Source organism: Molothrus aeneus, chromosome 9 (genome assembly GCF_037042795.1).
Source record: "Molothrus aeneus isolate 106 chromosome 9, BPBGC_Maene_1.0, whole genome shotgun sequence".
In the NCBI taxonomy this organism is placed as follows: domain Eukaryota; kingdom Metazoa; phylum Chordata; class Aves; order Passeriformes; family Icteridae; genus Molothrus; species Molothrus aeneus.
Genome location: NC_089654.1, coordinates 5,225,290 through 5,242,245, shown reverse-complemented (window position 1 = coordinate 5,242,245; position 16,956 = coordinate 5,225,290). Strand labels below are relative to the sequence as shown.

Below are 16,956 nucleotides of genomic sequence, written 5' to 3'. Positions count from 1 at the left end.
GGGCGGGACCCGCCGCTCCCGCCGTGCCCCGCTCCGCCCCGCCCACCGCCCGCCCCCCGCGCGGCCCCGCCCGCCGCCCGCGGGCGCTGCGGGACGGGCGGCGGGAGCGCCGAGCCCCGGCCCGGCTGACGGCGCGGCCCCTCCTGGGGCAGGTAGGTGGGATGAGGGGGCATCGGGGAACGAGCGGGATTCTGGCCTCCCTGCCCGGGCGGGGACCCTGCCCCCTACGCCCCCTGCGCCCCCTGCGCCCCCTGCCCTTATGCCCCTCCCCTGGTGCCCCTTCCCCTGGCGCTTCTCGGGGCTGTGCCCGCTCACGGCGCGCTCAGCCCCGGGCATAACCCGATCCTTACACAGACCCTTCCCATCGTAGCCCCGACCCCTCTCCGGGTTGGACCCCATCCCTTCGCACCTGCCTCCCCATCCTTTCCGGTACCCCCGGCTCCCCTCGGGCAGGGCCCGGTCCTCTCCCGCCCCGCAGGACCCGATCGGCAGCCCCGCAGGCCGGGAGGTGAGAGGATCCCGTCCCTGCCCTGCCCCTCGCCATGGCAGCTCTGGGCTCTCCTGCCCCCCGGCTCTCCTGCCAGGACCCCGCTCACCAACCAGAGCCCCCCGGCACCGGCTGGGGAAGGGGCACCGGGAGATGCCCACCCTCGCAGGGAGGGAGCTTCCAGCAGGCTCCATTGCCCAGCTGCAGTCAGACATGTACCCTCCTCTTCCTCCTCCTCCTCCTGCTCCTGCCTGCAGCAGAGCCAGGCCTGGTTGTGGGGGCACTTCCCACTGAACCCCAGCATCTCTCCCGCTGCCCCTATCTCCATCCCCGGCCCGGGATCCATCCCGGGCCTCTCAGCCAGCCCGGGGTCCAGTTCCCACTCGGATGGGGTGTGTGGCAGGCAGCTGACAGCTCTGCTCCACACAGCCTGCCCTCCTTGCTACGTGGCCATGCTCAGGGCTCCAAGGGGAGCTGCCAGCTTTGGGGGTTTCCCTGGGTCATGTTTTCCTCTGTGGCTGTTGTTCACCTGTCTGTGATTTGTTTTTGCAGAGCTGGTCAAGGGGAATGTCGTACTGTCTCCACTCAGAAAGCCATTTGGATACTGGGCCAATATATGTGCGTGAAAATGGGAAGCTGCATGTGGTAAATCAGGGTGCAGGCGGCGTACAGAATGTCACTCCCAAAGCAAGACCTTTTAGTCTGTTTTCCAGAACTTTTTCAGTGGAGCTTTGCATGAACAGGGAGGATGATAGGGCAAGGAGGCAGAGGACTGATCATTTCATCTTCACATACACCAAGGAGGGGAACCTCCGCTACTCGGCCAAGTCCCTCTTCAGCCTTGTGCTGGGTTACATTTCTGACAATGTAGATCACATTGACTCGTTGATTGGTTTCCCAGAGCAGATTGCTGAAAAGCTCTTTTCAGCAGCAGAAGCAAGACAAAAGTTCACAGAGCCAGTGACAGGACTGAGAGCTCTGCAGAAGTTCACTGAAGCCTATGGCAGTTTGGTGCTGTGCTCCCTGTGCTTGCGGAACAGGTAAGTGTGTCCCCTAACAAATCTTGTCTTCTGCTAGCACACTTCAAGGTTCCCCTAAGTTAAATTAAATAAAAATACATTTTGGGCTTAAAACACCACTTAATTTTAATGAAATGCCCTGAGCCTTATCTGATTCTTGTGCTTGCTGCCTTTTGTCACATCCCTTTCCTACAAGTGCAACTGTAGGTTTCATTTTAAGATAAAAATCATAACAGAGGCAGCAGACTACATCTATTTCAACCAACAGGGGATCTTATGTGGAGGATTAAACCTGCAACTATTTTTAATAATAATCAGCACTTTTGTGGAAATCTGTGTGCTTAGTGCCTTCTCAGGCATTTCATGGGATGTTTCTGTAATTGCTGTTTAAAAGCTTTTCAGCACACTTAGCTGACTGTACAGATAAAATACACCCTTGCAAATTGTTTGGGCTTACTAACTATAAGCTTGCTGTCATGTCTCATTTTGGGGGCTCAGAAGAAGATACAGACTTGTGGGTAAGTTGCAGGCTCTGAAATCAGACAGGTTTTACCTTATTTTATTGTTGTTGCCACCCCTATATTGGCTGTACTTTAACAAGGTCTTGATTACAGCACTAGTTTTTCCATCTTCTCAATGCCCACATCTTTAACTGAAAGAGTCTTGCCAAGTTTAAAACTGGATTATGTTTTTAAAGCCTTGCTTCTAACTGAAGTCCTTCCCAGTAATAGAACCCTTCTCTTCCATCTCTACACTTGAAAAAGGGATGGTTTATCCAGTTTAAAATCAAAGTACTGGCATATTCATCTGAAGTGCCAAGGGTGTTCTGAGCACAGTAGGAATGCTTGAGTAAAAGTCAATTATCCTTTGTTTTATCCTTTAAACCTACTCCCTTTTTATCTCTAGCACAGATAATTTTATGGGCTTAATTTAGAAATTAAGCTACTTCTGGCATCTTTTGCCATTACAGAAAGCTGAGTTAAGTATCAAGTCTTTGAAATCCAGGAAGTGAGGCATTAAGGCATTTTCTGATGAATTTTATTTCTAAAAGAGCCCACTCTTCTCTTCAGAACCCCCCATAGCTAATAATCTCTCTCAAGAGCTGGCTTATGCTCTGACTGTATGTTGTGCTTTTTGCAGAGCCAAATTGCACAGGCAAGGGGTGTGAGGGTGGTGGTTTGATGGGTAAAATTACCCTGGGAGGATATTAAGGTCCTCTTATACGCATGGACAAATAGGTGTTCCTGGAGGGATCAAATTAAAAATCACCCCCAGTTTATGCAGTGAAGATGCTGATCTCAGGGTGTGTCTTGCCATGGGGAATACGAGGTAAATTCAGGAGAGATCAGTGAATTTGGTGCCACAGGGACAGCAAGAGGTGACTGCAGGGAGGTGTTGAGGGCTACGTGCTCATTACTGCATACTCATGCCTGCCATTCTTTAGTGGTTTGTTCCCATCTCTGAGCCTCCTACAGAATGGCTCCAGCACAGATGTTTGCGTGGCTGCTGAGTGAATCAGAGCAAGGAACCAGCACAGCTAAAAAAAAAAAAAACAAAAAACCACTGAGTAACTGCTGCCTAGGGTGTAGCCACAGCTCTGGCCAGTCCTGGACTTCTACCCCTAGTCAAGCATTTTATTGACACATATAAAAAATAAAATTTTGCCACTGACAAGCTGTCCTGTCCTGTTTAAAATCCCCGTTTGAGGTGGATTTTAAACCTGGATGAATGTGGGTTTGTCTATACCCTTCCTAGACACTGAGGAAGAGCAGTTTGTGAAGCTGACTTATGATAAACTGGGATATTTTGCATTATCCTGAAATAATACAGCAATAATCTGTAAAGAAGCTCCTAATAGCAATATTTGGAAATTGAAGTCTTGTTAGTCCAATATTTTGCATCAAATCAAAACCATGACAGAGATCTAAGGAGAAGACTGGGAATTCAGACATGTTGTGTGCCAGCTGCACATAAAGAGGTACTTAGTGCAGCTGGGTAATTTCTGTCAATTTTCACATAGTACTTAGCAGAAATGAGTGCATTGTGCTTATGACACTTGGGGATGTAGACACCTCCTTACATGCCTGAGCACTGAGGGCTTTTCTTCTTTTTTTCTTTTTTTGGCTTTGCAGATACCTGGTTATCTCTGAAAAGCTTGAAGAAATTAAGTCTTTCCGGGAGCTGACGTGTTTGGATCTCTCCTACTGTAAACTTGGAGATGAACATGAGCTGCTGGAACACCTCACCAAAGAGGCCCTGTCTAGGTACCGATTCCTTGAGCTAAAAATGACACTTTCTTTCCTACCACTGAGCAGTTCAAAGAATCAGGCTGAGACTCTAAAGGGAAGTTTCACAGGCTGCCGAGTGTAAGGTTGAAGATTTTGGTTGTTCATAAAACCTGTTCTGTAGGTAAACAAAATACAGAATTTATTGTACACAGAGCACATACTGAATCCTAAAAGTACTAAAATTATACAAGACACCTTACTGTCTCATTTTTTATATCAACTTTTTATAATGTTCATGGTCTGGGTAAGAAATGCATCTTTAACATTTGGAACAGTTTTACATTTCCTACTTTTAAGGGGGAACTTTATCAGCCAAATTTTTAACTAAACTAGTATTCTACATGAAGATTTCTGCAAGCAGGATGTTGATTATTTGGTTAGTTAACATCTCAAAACAGTAAATTTTGTAATTTTGTTTGGTACCAGAAAATGACAAGTAGATATTTTTGGAAGCATTAGGTAGGATGACTGCTAATTAAAGATATTATGTTGCTGTAAGATTTTGGTGCATTTTGCATCAAGGTTTTATCTTGAAGTGCTCTGAGGAGAGCACTTCAATTTGATGTTTTTTCCTGAGTTCTGTTAATCAGTGTTATAAGACCTCATTATTTTCTTAAAATCATTGCTTATGATCACTTATCGAATCTACCCTCTCTGTTTGCCATTTTTTCTTAGTTTTGAGTGCATTTCAGTTTGGCAGCCTTGGTATAAAGAACTTCAGGGTATAAAGAAGCTTATTGTCTCTGTTGGCAAATGTTTGGCTCTAGGATCAGTTTATCACTGGAGCTGTGGGAATAGCTGCTCAAGCAGTGCTTCTGTTGAGCTAGCAGGGAAATATAAAGATATTTGTTACTCCTGCTAACCCAGGCTCCTTCCTCACTGCTTTTTACAGTGAGCCTGGAGGGCTTGGCTCAGGATGACCCTTCTGACATGGAGTTTTAGGACAGTTTGCAAAACTCTCAGAAATCATGACCATAAACTCCATGTTTGTATCTCTGCTGGCAGTGTGAAGAGGCTTCTCCTGAAGGACAACTCCCTGTCAGACGCCGGCCTGCGCAGGATGACAGCGCCCGTCCGTGTGCTGAAAAAGGGGCTGGACAATCTGCTGGTGCTGGACTTGTCCTGTAAGTGCTCCATGCTCTCACAACAGAGAGAACCTGTGTCCCTTCTGATAAAGAATTTATCCTCCTTAGCACTGAAGGAATGCCATTAATTGGTTGATTGCCATGAGCCAAGTGCTCAACCCTGGATTTCACCAGCAACCTCCCAGAAGGCACAGGGCAGACCTGAGGTCTCAGGCAATTGCTACTTACATAAAGATTTTTAGTAGTTTGAGAATTGGTATTGTACATATTTCTATTTTGATAATTAGAGGGGGAAGGTCAGTCTTTGTTCCAGTATTAGCTTTTGGAACAAATACTTGGTATTTTGATAATCCTTTTCCACATCATGCAACTTAATTAACTTTACTTGACCTTACAGGTAACCCTAAAATCACAGATGTGGGAATTGGATACCTTCTTTCTTTCAAGAAATTGAACTGTTTGGACATTTCTGGGACAGGTCTCAAGGTAAAAACCATCAGAAAAAGTTTACTGGACAAGTGTAATAAAAGCTCTTGCCCTCTGACGGCTTTATGTCCCTTTTTCCCAGGATGTTGATGCTGTCATAAAGCGGCTTCAAATGCAGATAGGCCTGGTTCACTCAAAAGTGCCTCTGAAAGAATTTGATCACAGTAACTGCAAAACAGAGGGATGGGCAGAGCAGGTAAGGGGGGTTAAACCTGTTTTACTCTCTAAAATTTTGCCTTATAGAATACAAAATTGCTGAATAGGAAAGAACAAGGGGTGGAGTTGTTTCCAATGATAGTTCTGTAAGTTTTACAAGACACATCTGAACTGCTTCATTTGTTCTTTCAGACAGTTCTGCAGTGGGAGCAGGCAGTTTTGGAGGCCATGAAGCCCCAGGACAACCTGAGATCCAGAGTAACAGCTCTTCACTTCTGTACGTAACTGCATGGACACCACAGAATTGATTTATTTTCTTTTCTACAGGGATTATTCTCATACTTTTTTGGGTTATAGTACAAATAGCATCTCAAGTGTGCAGTTCCAGCCCTTTGTGTAACTGCATTACAATGTACTTGAGTTTTTCTTTTGTTAAACTTCTGGATAATTCAAGTACAGCTCATATAACAACTGAGTTTTTTCCTTAATATTCTGAGTCCAAAATTTAAATGGTATTTTTTTCCTGTGCACATTTCCAAGTTGGCTTGGCCAAAACAGTTTGTACCACAAAGTTAGGCATTTATGCATTTGTTTTTCCCAAAATCTAAACTTGATATTTTTGCTTGTAGATGGCAAGACACACAGAATAGAGGAAGTAGTCAAATGCACACTGGTGGAGCCAGAAACTAAAGCATCTGGAAACTTGCAGTTTTATAAAGAAAACGTTGAAAATTGCCATTTACCTTTGAAAAAGGAGGTTGCAGGCAGCCATGAATTAAAGAACAATAAAAAAAGAGCTTTGGCTGAACAAGAGAGAGAAAGGACTTCCAAACAGAAGCATCTGTGCCTCACTGTGGAGGACTGGGATTTGTTAAATACCTACTGAGTCAGAAAGAAGTGGGTCTTTTGTTTGTTGTTCTCTTGCTGATGACAGGATTTGGACATATTGAGAGGGAGTGACAAAGTACTGTTAAATCTGGTTGCTGTGACATGCCTGTGGGGTAACCTGTGCTGGGGGAGGGATAGAGACAAGAAGGTTGGTAATGCTACTGTATATTTTCAATACATAATAATTTTTTCAAATAAAGTTTTTGTTGTCATCCTTAACTAACTCTTCTGATGAAGGTGTTTTTCACCAAAAGAGCTGCTCCTATCCCTGCTGCTCTCCTGCCTCTCGAGGGGCAGGACACAAATCACTGCAGCTCATCTGAAATGAAGCTGCACTGGGCTTGTCAGTGCCATGGGATGTTTACAGTGCTGCTAGAACAGAAACCTCAGCCTGAAAGCACCAGGCTGTGCTGATGGGGCTGTGCAGAGGGAGGGAGCACAAAGGATGAGCACAGACCCCTGGGAAGGGAGGCAGAGGCAGTAACACCTCAGCAACAGCCATTGCAGAAGCACAAAGTGGAACACAAGTCCCTTTTCTTTCTCATTTTAGCCCAGGAAATGAGAGCTGGAATGAGGCTACTGTAGAGATTATGCTCTGGAGTTGTAATTTGTTCTCTCTTACAAGCAAATTCACTGCATTTGAGATAATCCTGTGATTTAAAACCCATTTTCAGTGTGCCTGCAATACACTAACTGTGCTTCTCCATCTGACAACACTAAGGGGCATTTATAATTCAAATATTAGTTATGCAGATCAGCTGTAAATCACCTGGACACTCAGACCTGTTCTGTGTTGGTCTGTGCAGCTATAATGCTGCAGGTAGCTGTTAAACACTGAATTCCTGCCCTGAGTGTTTCCATCACAACTGGCTGAGGAGCACAGTGCCCATCATTGTCCTCTTAGGCCTCGTGAGGCCAAGGATTTTCTCCAGGTTTCCCCTGCTAGTGCTTCTTCCTTTTACACCGTTGTCTACCATAATTCATCACCAAGAAAAAGCAGCACATCCTTGGAAACCATGAAGAGGCCAAGAAAATGAACTTCAGCTCAGAAGTGCATAAAGAACAAAACCCCTTTGTCTTTTCCTTACTGCTGATTTTTTTCTCAAAAAAGGACTACACACAAACAAAACAGGCACACTTGCATGCAAATCCTAATTTCTTTTCCCAGAAACTCAAGGCTATTAATACCTTCCCCTGACAACTACATCAGCTCTCTGCTGAGACAAATTATGGCACAAATTGTGATTCAAAACAGTGGCTCAGTGGGGAGGAAGATGTGCAATCTTCCCCCTCAAGCTTGTCTCTGGTGCAATTGCCACCATGGAATTTTTGGCCACCCTTTCCACCACTGGAGATACGCTGATCTGACCATGGAGAGATGCACATTTTTTTACCAATCCTAATTTTACCAAACCCATTACCTGGGCCCTGTGCATGAGGGTTCCTATATATTTTTTTAACAGCTGATTAGTTCAATCCTTACTGCACTGGGATGACATTTTACAGGCACAGAGAAAACAAGTTGTGCACCCTGGCCAGGCCTGGAGAGAGACAGGTGAGTAAAAGCAGCTTTAACATTCCCCCATGCAGAGTTTTGCCATCTCATTCCAGGCAGAGTGTGAGTCACAATACTGTAAAGATATTTATAAAAAGATCTCTCAGATTTCCAGCTGTATCCCAGTGACAAATTAGAAGCAACATTCACCATTGATCTGAGTTACAGTGACAGGCAGAGCTGCAGATCACAGGACTGAGAAGAAATGAGGGAACAGGGGTTTATTTTTAAATATCTATGACCTGAGATGGCAGTGGGAAGATCACCTCATGGGGTTTTTCGGGCCTAGAAAAGTAAGAGTACTCACTGTAAATGTGGGGTTTTCCTCGATATTTTAGACACAGATGAGATTTTCAGAGGAGCAGAGAAAACCTCATCTTTCTTAAATCTCAGTGTCGTGTCCACACCTATATCCTGAGGACTGCTTGGAAGGCTTGGCTGCCCTGCTGGCAGAGGAACAAAACAAGCAGCAAACAGATCCAGTGTCATCCCACACCACCCTGGGAGCAGCACTCGATTTTCTGCTGCTCTCTGCTCCAAGGCTGAGACTTCCTTTTCCTCCTTTCTTTGCCAGCCTCAGTGAGACCCATCCCAGCTCCATGGCTGTTCTCAGCCTGCTGCTGCTGCAAAACTGCACAGCCCTCAGTGAAGAGCAGTTATTTATTTATGCTGGTTCCCTGCCCTGGCTGTCAGGGACAGCTACTCTGTCACAGGGACATGATTTATCCCCCCCAAACCCTAAAACTTCTCCAGTTTTCCATGCAATTTCACTTTCTGTATTGGCCTTTATGGTTTGAGAAGAGAGCAGGAGGTGACCTGAGCAGCAGCTCCCCACAGTGTCACTCCCAGCACAGCATTTCCAAGGAAGCATCCCAGGAGCATCAGCACAGAGCCCTCAAAGTCACTGCTGAAAGCACCTGCAGATGAGTTCTGAACACAAACAGAAGAAGCAGTGAAGATCAGGACTGTGAAGGTGTGTTCACCTCACCTCACTCAGCTCCTGCTGCTCTCAGAGTGGCGGCCTGCTGAGGCCCCGGGCTGTCCAGAGAGGAGGAAGCCCTGGCCCAGGGCTGTGCCAGCCATGGCTGGTGAAGCCTCTCCAGCCCAGCATCGAGTCAGTGCTGCCCATGAAGGAAATGTCACCTTGACATGGCTCAGCCTCCTGGCAGCTGTCCCACAGCCAGCGTCCAGCCGAGGGCTGCCACAGGCCCTGCTCGCTGTCACTGTGCTGTGAGGGGGATTTGTCGCTGTCACTGTGCTGTGAGGGGGATTTGTCGCTGTCACTGTGCTGTGAGGGGGATTTGCCGGGGCCGGAGCTTCCCAAGCAGGCGGCACGGCAGGACCCGAGGCTCCAGGGTGAGGTGTGGGAAGCACCCTGCTGTCCCCAGCAGGGATGGGCACCAGGATTCAGGCTGGGCAGAGGAACTCGTCGGACCAGCCCAGGCAGTGCTGGATGCCATCCCGGCACAGCCTCCGGGGGATGCAGGAGCAGAACTCGAAGTGCACGGGGCTGCAGCTCCACCACTCCTGCCCACACGGGGGACAGGCAGCCGCTGAAAGGACAGAAAAGAGGGAACTGAAATGCTTCTGCTGCACTGACCCCCTCCCTCCTCCCTTCCATGGGTAAAATCCTTTCATCCCCCCTGCAGAAAAGCTGCTGGTGACAACCCTGTGACTGTGAGCCCACCAAAGCGGACACTGGCTTGGTGCTGTCACAACCAGGGTGTGACATTGCAGTGACCTTCATGGCAGAGAGGCCATCCTGAGGAGAACAACTAACTGTAATTTCCCCCCCCCCCCCCCTTTTTTTTTTGTCCAAAACCATGGAGGTGACTTAGGAACAAATCTGCTGCTCGTTTTAGCAAGACTCAGCTCCTGCACAGCTTGGAGATCCATCCATCTGCTGACCAGCTACCAAAAGCCAGTTTGAATGGTAACTACTAACAGCCACACATGCTGATGAAACTGCTCCACATCAGCAAGCCACAGTGGAAGAGCAATTTTTGGGACTGGGAGCAAAGCATAGATCCTTACACTCTCAGGTGCCACCAGGCTTTGACACAGAAGCCTTAGCAGCCAGGGGGACTGAGCCTGCACGGCTCACACTCACACCTCACCCCAGCTATTTTGTGTTTCAGTGGTGGGTGCCAGCCTGCAGGCATTTCCAGCAGCATCCACAAGCACCACACCTGTGGAAGCTGCTGCAATCCATCAGCAGAAAGACAGGCGTCAGCAGACAGACAGACAGACTTACAGCTCCAGGACTCGTCAGAGCAGTCCCCGCAGTCGTTCATCCCATTACACCTCTGGTCAGCATAAACCCAGGATCTGGGGTTGCTGCAGTAGAAAACCAGGTACCCTGGGAGGCTGTGGGGCAAGTCACCTGCAGGGGCACACACAGAGAACATGCTAAACACCCCAGGCACAGACACACTGGCTAAAACAGGGATGGCAGGCACCAAAGGCTGCTGCCAGGACACTTCCCCTGCAGTATCAAACAAACATCAACAAATGGGGAAGCTCTGTGGTGGGACACAGGAAGTCTGCCCCAGGTTTCTGCTTTATTTAGTTTTTTCCCCAGGGTGACTGAACAATAAATTACCCGTGTAGGCATATAGCTTCACTGATGAAGGAAAACTACAACATGGTTAAAAAAAAATCCTAGGAAGATCAGATGAGCTTGGAGTCTTTAATTCCTGGCATTCCTGCCAGGTTTTGGGCAGTGCCATCTCTCAGCATCTGCCCCACAAAGGCTCTACCAGGCCCATCTCCTCCTGTAGGCAGCCAGAAGCACAGAGCAGGGTTAGAGGGACCCTGGCTGCTGTCTCACAACTGGAAGACCAGTGCAGGGGGGATGCTCACAACAAAACCCTCACCACAGAGCTGCTCCTGCTCATCCTCTCCGTTCCTGCAGTTTCTGACTCTGTCACAGACCCAGCTGGCTGGGACACAAGTCACTCTGTCGTCACACAAGAAGCCTGTCCTGTTATTAGGGGCTGTGCAGAGGCGGTTCTCTGTGAGAAAAGCAAGGAAACCTTTATTTTCCAGCATTTCTGTGATATGAGGAATAGATCATGGGGAGTAAAGGGGAGTTTCTGAAATTAATTTTTTGTTCTGGAAATAACCAGGGGCCAGGATTAATTTCTGGTAGGTTCATGACAGAATTTGAAAACCACACCAGTAGTTTAAAGTATAACAGTGCTACCCAGAGTTATCCCAGCCCTGTGGAGCAGGGAATGCCTGGTGGCCATTTGGGCTGAGCAAAGCTGGTACAGCTGTGCTCATGCAGCACCATTTCTGCCTCCCTTACCAACAAAACAACCCCTCTGGGGACACAACCTGGTGCCCGTGGCAGGAGTGCCAGGGCTGCCACCGCCGAGGCCACGGCGGCTGCGAGGACGAGCAGTGCCAGGGCAGAGATGCAGAGGTGCCTCTGTGTGCAGCCAGGACGGGCACCACAGGGATGGCAGCAGCCTGGGGGAGGCAAGAGAGACAGTGAGGGAGTGAGGAAGGGTCTGGGGTGTTTCAGAAGGGAACAGTGCAGGGACACGAGGCTGGCGTTTTGGGGTCTCTGCATGGGGGCTGCTGGGGGTTAGGGGTTGATAGTTGAGTTTAAAGAGCCAAACTCCACCATTAAACACCTCCTCAAGGGGAATTTTGCTGCTTGCAGAGTGGAAGAACTTGTGCTGCTGCTACAGAGCACTGGGGTGGAATGGCACAAGCCCCATGTCTCCATGGAGCTCTCCTGTGGGCTCAGATGCAGGGGGATGAAGGCCAAACCCCTGTGGGACAGCAGTGACACTGAAACACAGGGCAGGCTGGTGTGAGGCTGGGAAGGTGCCCTCCCAGAGCCCATAACAAAACTCCCCACGAGGTAAGATTTCATTTGACAGTACTTCAGGCTTTCTGCCCCAGCCAGGACTCCCACTTCCATGGAATGAGGCTGGACTATCAGCACAGAATGGTGAGAAGGAACTGAAGAGCTGCCCTTTCCCTCCCTAACAACATCTCCAGGGCACAGCAACCTTCTAGGGACTCCAGCTATCAGAAAGTCAGGGACATAAATCAAACCAACTGCAGAAGCTAAAGGCCAAACCCACAATCACTGCAAGACAATGGCAACACAGGGAAAGCCATGCCAGGCACCCACCCTCACCTCAGCAACCTGCACCTGCAGCTCTGCCTCTAAACCAACAGGGTATTTCCCTCCATTCCTTCATATTCCCAGACCAATAGAAAAAAAATATCAGTGTGGTCATCTCAGAAACAAGTCACCAGTCCCTTAAGGCAATCCTGCCTGTATAATTGATTTTGGTATATCTGAACTTAAAAATCTTTAATTAGAATTTTAAAAGCTTTCAGAAACTTAAAGAACTTTTAATCTGTCTTAGTTGTGCTTTGTGTTTACTTAGTTGTTTTAGTGTTCAAACTCAAGGGGAGGGACAGCAAAAGGATCCTGATTCCAGCAAGCTCCCCCTCTGTCACGCTCAAGCAGGAGCCAAACACAGAAGATTTCAGCTCAGAAGAGAAATGGTGAATTACAGCATGTCTGTGTCCACAAAACACCTCTGACTACAAAGCACAACAATTACAAACAGACTTGAGTAGAAAATAATAGTGGTGACAAAATATTGCAAGCTGAACTACAGGCTTGCTATTTGGTTCTCTCTTTGATCCCACCTCATCCTTCAGAGTATGGGCAAAATTTGCTGAAGTTTGGCTATTAAGATATAGGGAAAGGCCACAGCAAGCTCATTGTGAGCCTTTCTGTGACAGACAAGGATCACCTATCATACAACTGTATGTATGACTGCCAGCTCCAGGCCAACACAGAACAGCTGGAGTTTATTAATTTTATAGTCTGGACATTTCCCAACACAGAAAATAGGGAAAGTCAGTCCAAACACACCATAAATAGTGATTGTATTTTATATTATATTGATAGCTTCCATTGATTTATACTTTAATAATATAACTCTGCATTTTATTCATTACCTCTTTTTCCAGAGAAGGACTCTGTTGAACCAAAAGTAGCTACATCACCGTTTATCTGGAAGGAAAGGGATAAAAGGGATTTACAGAATCCCACAGCCACACAAACTTTACCTTTCTAGTTCTCACATCTTACCCAGCAATACCTCATGTACTCCATTATTGTTACATACAAGCAAAATTGCCTCGGTGCAAACATGGCCCACCTTTAATTCCCAAAACAATCAATCATATCCCTTTTTAAACCTTAATTAGCCATTTGTAAAACAAACACCAACCAAGCTCAGCACTTTATATCAACTCTTCTCTTTTGTATCAAGGTAAATAGAAACAGCTCAAAATCTCAGAGAAAGCAGTGATAAAGAGGTCAGGCAAACAGCACAGGCAAGAACACGTGCACTTCAGGTAACAGCTGTATGTAGGATTTTTCTGAAGAATTGTACCTGGGGATGAGTTTTGTTCATGCTTCCCAGAGCTCCAGGGACCGCAGGGAGTTCTCTGCACCTGAGCACAAGTGAAGTTACCAGGATACAAACCCAACAGAGGCAGGAGAGCAAGGAGAGCACCTCACAGGCAGGAGGGACTGGCAGGGCAGTGCTGAGCCTCTGCTCCAGCCCCCAGTGGAAGCCAACAACAAACTCTCTCATTCTTATGTCTCAAACATGGTTTCGCAACAGGGCATTAGACAGCTCAGAGTAAACAGAGATTTAGGGACCTGGAGCCCTGCTGCCAGGTTGGGAGACAAGCACTCACCTCTAGCTCATGCTGACTGCATTTATCCCTGTGCTGGTCATGGAAAACCCCTTCACAGTGAGAACTTGAAAGTCTCATCTTCATGAAAGTCTCCTGTCTCCACACCTCCTTCATAGACAGAGCTGTCCCACTGCCCTCATGGCAGCACCAGCCCAGGCTCCTGCCAGATGATGAGATCTCAGGAGAGCTGTGCAGGGTACAACCATCTGGAACAGCTTCCTTGCTTGGGCAATGAGCACAGGCACAGGAAATCCTCCAGGGTCCTTTTATACTTGAGTGCTTGAATTTCCAGGCCCGCAGGAAGGCTTAGCAGCTCAGCCTGCAGCAAACATGAACTTACAAATACGTTGGAACCTTCTAAACTGGCTGCAGGTCTCAGCACAGCTCCCACAGAGAGGAGTTTTACAGCTTCAAGGATGAAATCTCATGAGCAGGCAGCTTTTCCGTGAGGGTAGTGAGGAGAAAAATCATAAAGTTTTTGAGGAGCCTGGGTTCCTGCAAGACGGTCCAAAGGACTCAAGTGCTTCCAAATTGTTGCCACCCCACAGGCCATGACTCCTCCCCAAGCAGGACAGTCTCACCAGGGCTGTGGAAGAGAGGCTGGCAGCCAGATTGTCTCTGAGCTGGCATTGCCTTGGGCTGACTCAAAGCACCACATAATGCCTGACATGGAGGGACAACCACAGCTCCAACTTCCCTCTCCACCCCCACACCTAACCCACCCCAATTATACTGAGTTAATGGCCTCATGGCCAGCCCTGTCCTCACAGACCAGCCAGAATTAAACACAGCCTTGTAGGAGCTCCTCCTTCAGTACAGCAGCACCCATTTGTCCAAAACAGAAGCTTTTCACAGGAATACATCACTACTAAGGGTGGTGGTAGAAAACTCTCCTGTTTCAAGAAGGATCTTGGGTGAAAACATCCAATGCCAAGTAGCAAACAGTCTGCAAGTCTGGGCAGCTGCTGCAATGTGGAAAAATGTCAGACTAAGCAGATCTTAAATTCTAGATCTCTTGCTCTTTAAAGAGGAAGTCTCAGTTTCTAATCAGACTTGATACAGGACTATTTTGAGCCTTCCTAAAGCTTATTAGGTGGTTGGGAGTTTGCTAAGAACCCTGTGTAAGAGCCAGGTAAAGCAGGCCAGCTGTGCATACCCTGCAAAACAATCTACAGTGAAGAGTTTAAAATGTGGAGTCAACCCACCCTTGGGGACAAATGTCTGTAAGAGATGTGCAGAGAAGGACAACAGAGCTGGGGAAGGCTCTGGAGCACAAGAGTGATGAGAAACACCTGAGTGAGCTGGGGGGGGGAATCAGCCTGGAGAAAAGGAGGCTCAGGAGGGAGCTTCGCACCCTCTGTAACTCCCTGAAAAGAGGTTGGAGCTGGGGGGGGGGTCAGGCTCTTCTCCTCCCAATTAAGCAACAGGACAAGAGGAAACAGCCTCAAATTGCACCAGAGGAGGCTTGGATTGGATAGCAGAAAAAAAAAAAATCACTGGAAGAATTGTAGAATTGTCAGGCATTGGATCAGGCTGCCCAGGGCAGTGGTGGAGTAGCTACCCCTAAAGCCATGTGCGTGTGGCACTTGGGGACATGGGTTACTGGTGGCATTGGCAGTACTGGGGAAATGGTTGGACTCGTTCTTGGAGGTCTTTTCCAAGCTAAAAAATTTGATGATTCTACAACCTGACATCTACCACCATCTGTTTCCTGCTCCAGGATTATCAAGCTCAGCTGTAGCCAACCAGGCAGTTGGATTTCAGAGCAGTTACCCCACATCAAAGGCTGCTTAGAGTTCAGAAAAATGAGTTCATGACAGCGATGTAAGAAAGATAAGGAGGCTCTTCTGAAGTATAAAAAATAATTTTAAAAAATTGACAAATATCAGAAAAGCTGAAGAGGCAACAAATATCAGCGTATCCAGTGTGATAGAAGGTTATTGTTAATTCTAGCACCTAAAAACCCCCCAGCTTCCCCCAAATGTACCTGGGCTATTTTTGCCAGCAGTGAATTGCACACACTTAAGAGGGTCACCTCATTTGTGTCCAGATGATTCCATTCTAAACCTGATACAGGTTCAGTTGAACACGTGCCTGAAGAGAATAAAAAATGCTTTCCTCCTGCAATTTCAGTAATTTAAGGCCCTTCATTTAAACAGTGGTTTTGAGCAGAGATCAAACCCAAATTGCAGCCTCTGAAAATGGAGATGTCAGTAAGTCAAACATTTAACAAAAAATGAATAGGAAATGACATTTTGCAAAGCCAAATGCCAAGGCAGCTTAAAGAGTCCATTTAGATTAGAAATCTTGAGAAACAGTTCAATTACTTGCTATTATCTGATTTTACCGAGGGAAGATCTTTTGACAAGTTTACAAGTACAACACTCACCAAATTCCTCAGGCTCTGGCTGGCTCTGGATACAGCAGTCCCAAGTGCCAGAGTGCCACAGGCACAGAACTCTCTGTGACCCAAGAGCACATTGCTGAATCACTGGCTGCACTGCACAGATCACTCAGCTGAAATGCCATTAAACAGCAAACAAAAGACAAAACACCCAATGAAAGCACAAGTTGTTTGCTTAACTCGAGCCCAGGGCTGTAAGCAATGGAGTTTTGAAGAGAAAGTTTTGTGAAATCAAGTCATCAGCCTAACAGAGGTTTTACTGTCCACGCTGGAACAGGCAAAGAGCCACGTGTGCACAGAGCTGCTCCCTCTGCAACCACGTGTAATGGTAAAGGAAAACATTTAAACAGACTTGCAAACATTTCCACAAGCTATTCAGTTAGCAGAACGGGGATTGCTGCAGTCTCTTCTGGAAATCCCAACCAGCACAGTGCTAAGATGGGCACTAATCCCTGAAGTAAAGGCAGCAGTGGCAGTGATTGCTGAGCAGGGTTGCACAGATCACACTGAGCTCTGGATCCCCAGCAGAGCGGGGCTGTGCTGGGCTCTGCCTGCACCAGCAGAAACGCGGCTGCAGCATCACTGACACAGGCAACTCCTGTGCCTGCAGGGTCCCCAAACACCACCCTGTCCCCTCTCACAGCAAGGCCCCTGCAGTGACACCTACACAGGGGGCAAGGCTGCTGGCACCCAAAGCTCTGGGCTGTCCCACTGAAGAGCTCAGCATCAAGAGGTACCTAGAATTTAAGAGCTGAGATTGCAGCTCCTGCAGGCTGATAGAAACCTGCTGAAAACAAACATCCTCAATGATCTGAAAGCTCCTGAGAGCCACGCTGCTGGGCT

The 16,956-nt window shown here is 47.5% G+C and overlaps 2 protein-coding genes across 2 annotated transcripts; one reads left to right on the top strand and one right to left on the bottom strand.

The window, feature by feature from the left end:
- Positions 1–67: 67 nt before the first annotated feature.
- Positions 68–6,628, top strand: LRRC42 (leucine rich repeat containing 42). The gene is made up of 8 exons (XM_066556091.1): positions 68–152; positions 1,040–1,527; positions 3,639–3,770; positions 4,800–4,918; positions 5,277–5,365; positions 5,448–5,561; positions 5,714–5,798; positions 6,151–6,628. The coding sequence occupies exons 2-8, from the start codon at positions 1,055–1,057 to the stop codon at positions 6,405–6,407; spliced, it is 1,269 nt and encodes a 422-aa protein (XP_066412188.1). The 5' UTR covers positions 68–152; positions 1,040–1,054; the 3' UTR covers positions 6,408–6,628.
- A 2,089-nt stretch (positions 6,629–8,717) lies between these two features.
- Positions 8,718–13,420, bottom strand: LDLRAD1 (low density lipoprotein receptor class A domain containing 1). Its single transcript, XM_066556082.1, has 6 exons — positions 13,400–13,420; positions 12,960–13,014; positions 11,304–11,438; positions 10,841–10,978; positions 10,219–10,347; positions 8,718–9,517 (listed from the first exon to the last, which is right to left on the bottom strand). The coding sequence occupies exons 1-6, from the start codon at positions 13,418–13,420 to the stop codon at positions 9,372–9,374; spliced, it is 624 nt and encodes a 207-aa protein (XP_066412179.1). The 3' UTR covers positions 8,718–9,371.
- Between the last annotated feature and the right edge of the window lie 3,536 nt (positions 13,421–16,956).

What these genes read in the sequence shown, in the direction of transcription:
- LDLRAD1 (XM_066556082.1), bottom strand. Translation starts at nt 13,420, where the DNA reads ATGAACAAAACTCATCCCCAG. An exon ending in GTCCTTCTCTGGAAAAAGAG is followed by an intron (nt 11,439 to 12,959) that starts GTAATGAATAAA and finishes TGCCTCCCCCAG; the next exon opens with GCTGCTGCCATCCCTGTGGT. An exon ending in ACTCCTGCCACGGGCACCAG is followed by an intron (nt 10,979 to 11,303) that starts GTTGTGTCCCCA and finishes CTTTTCTCACAG; the next exon opens with AGAACCGCCTCTGCACAGCC.
- LRRC42 (XM_066556091.1), top strand. Translation starts at nt 1,055, where the DNA reads ATGTCGTACTGTCTCCACTCAGAAAGCCATTTGGATACTGGGCCAATA. An exon ending in ACCAAAGAGGCCCTGTCTAG is followed by an intron (nt 3,771 to 4,799) that starts GTACCGATTCCT and finishes CTCTGCTGGCAG; the next exon opens with TGTGAAGAGGCTTCTCCTGA. An exon ending in CAGAGGGATGGGCAGAGCAG is followed by an intron (nt 5,562 to 5,713) that starts GTAAGGGGGGTT and finishes TTGTTCTTTCAG; the next exon opens with ACAGTTCTGCAGTGGGAGCA.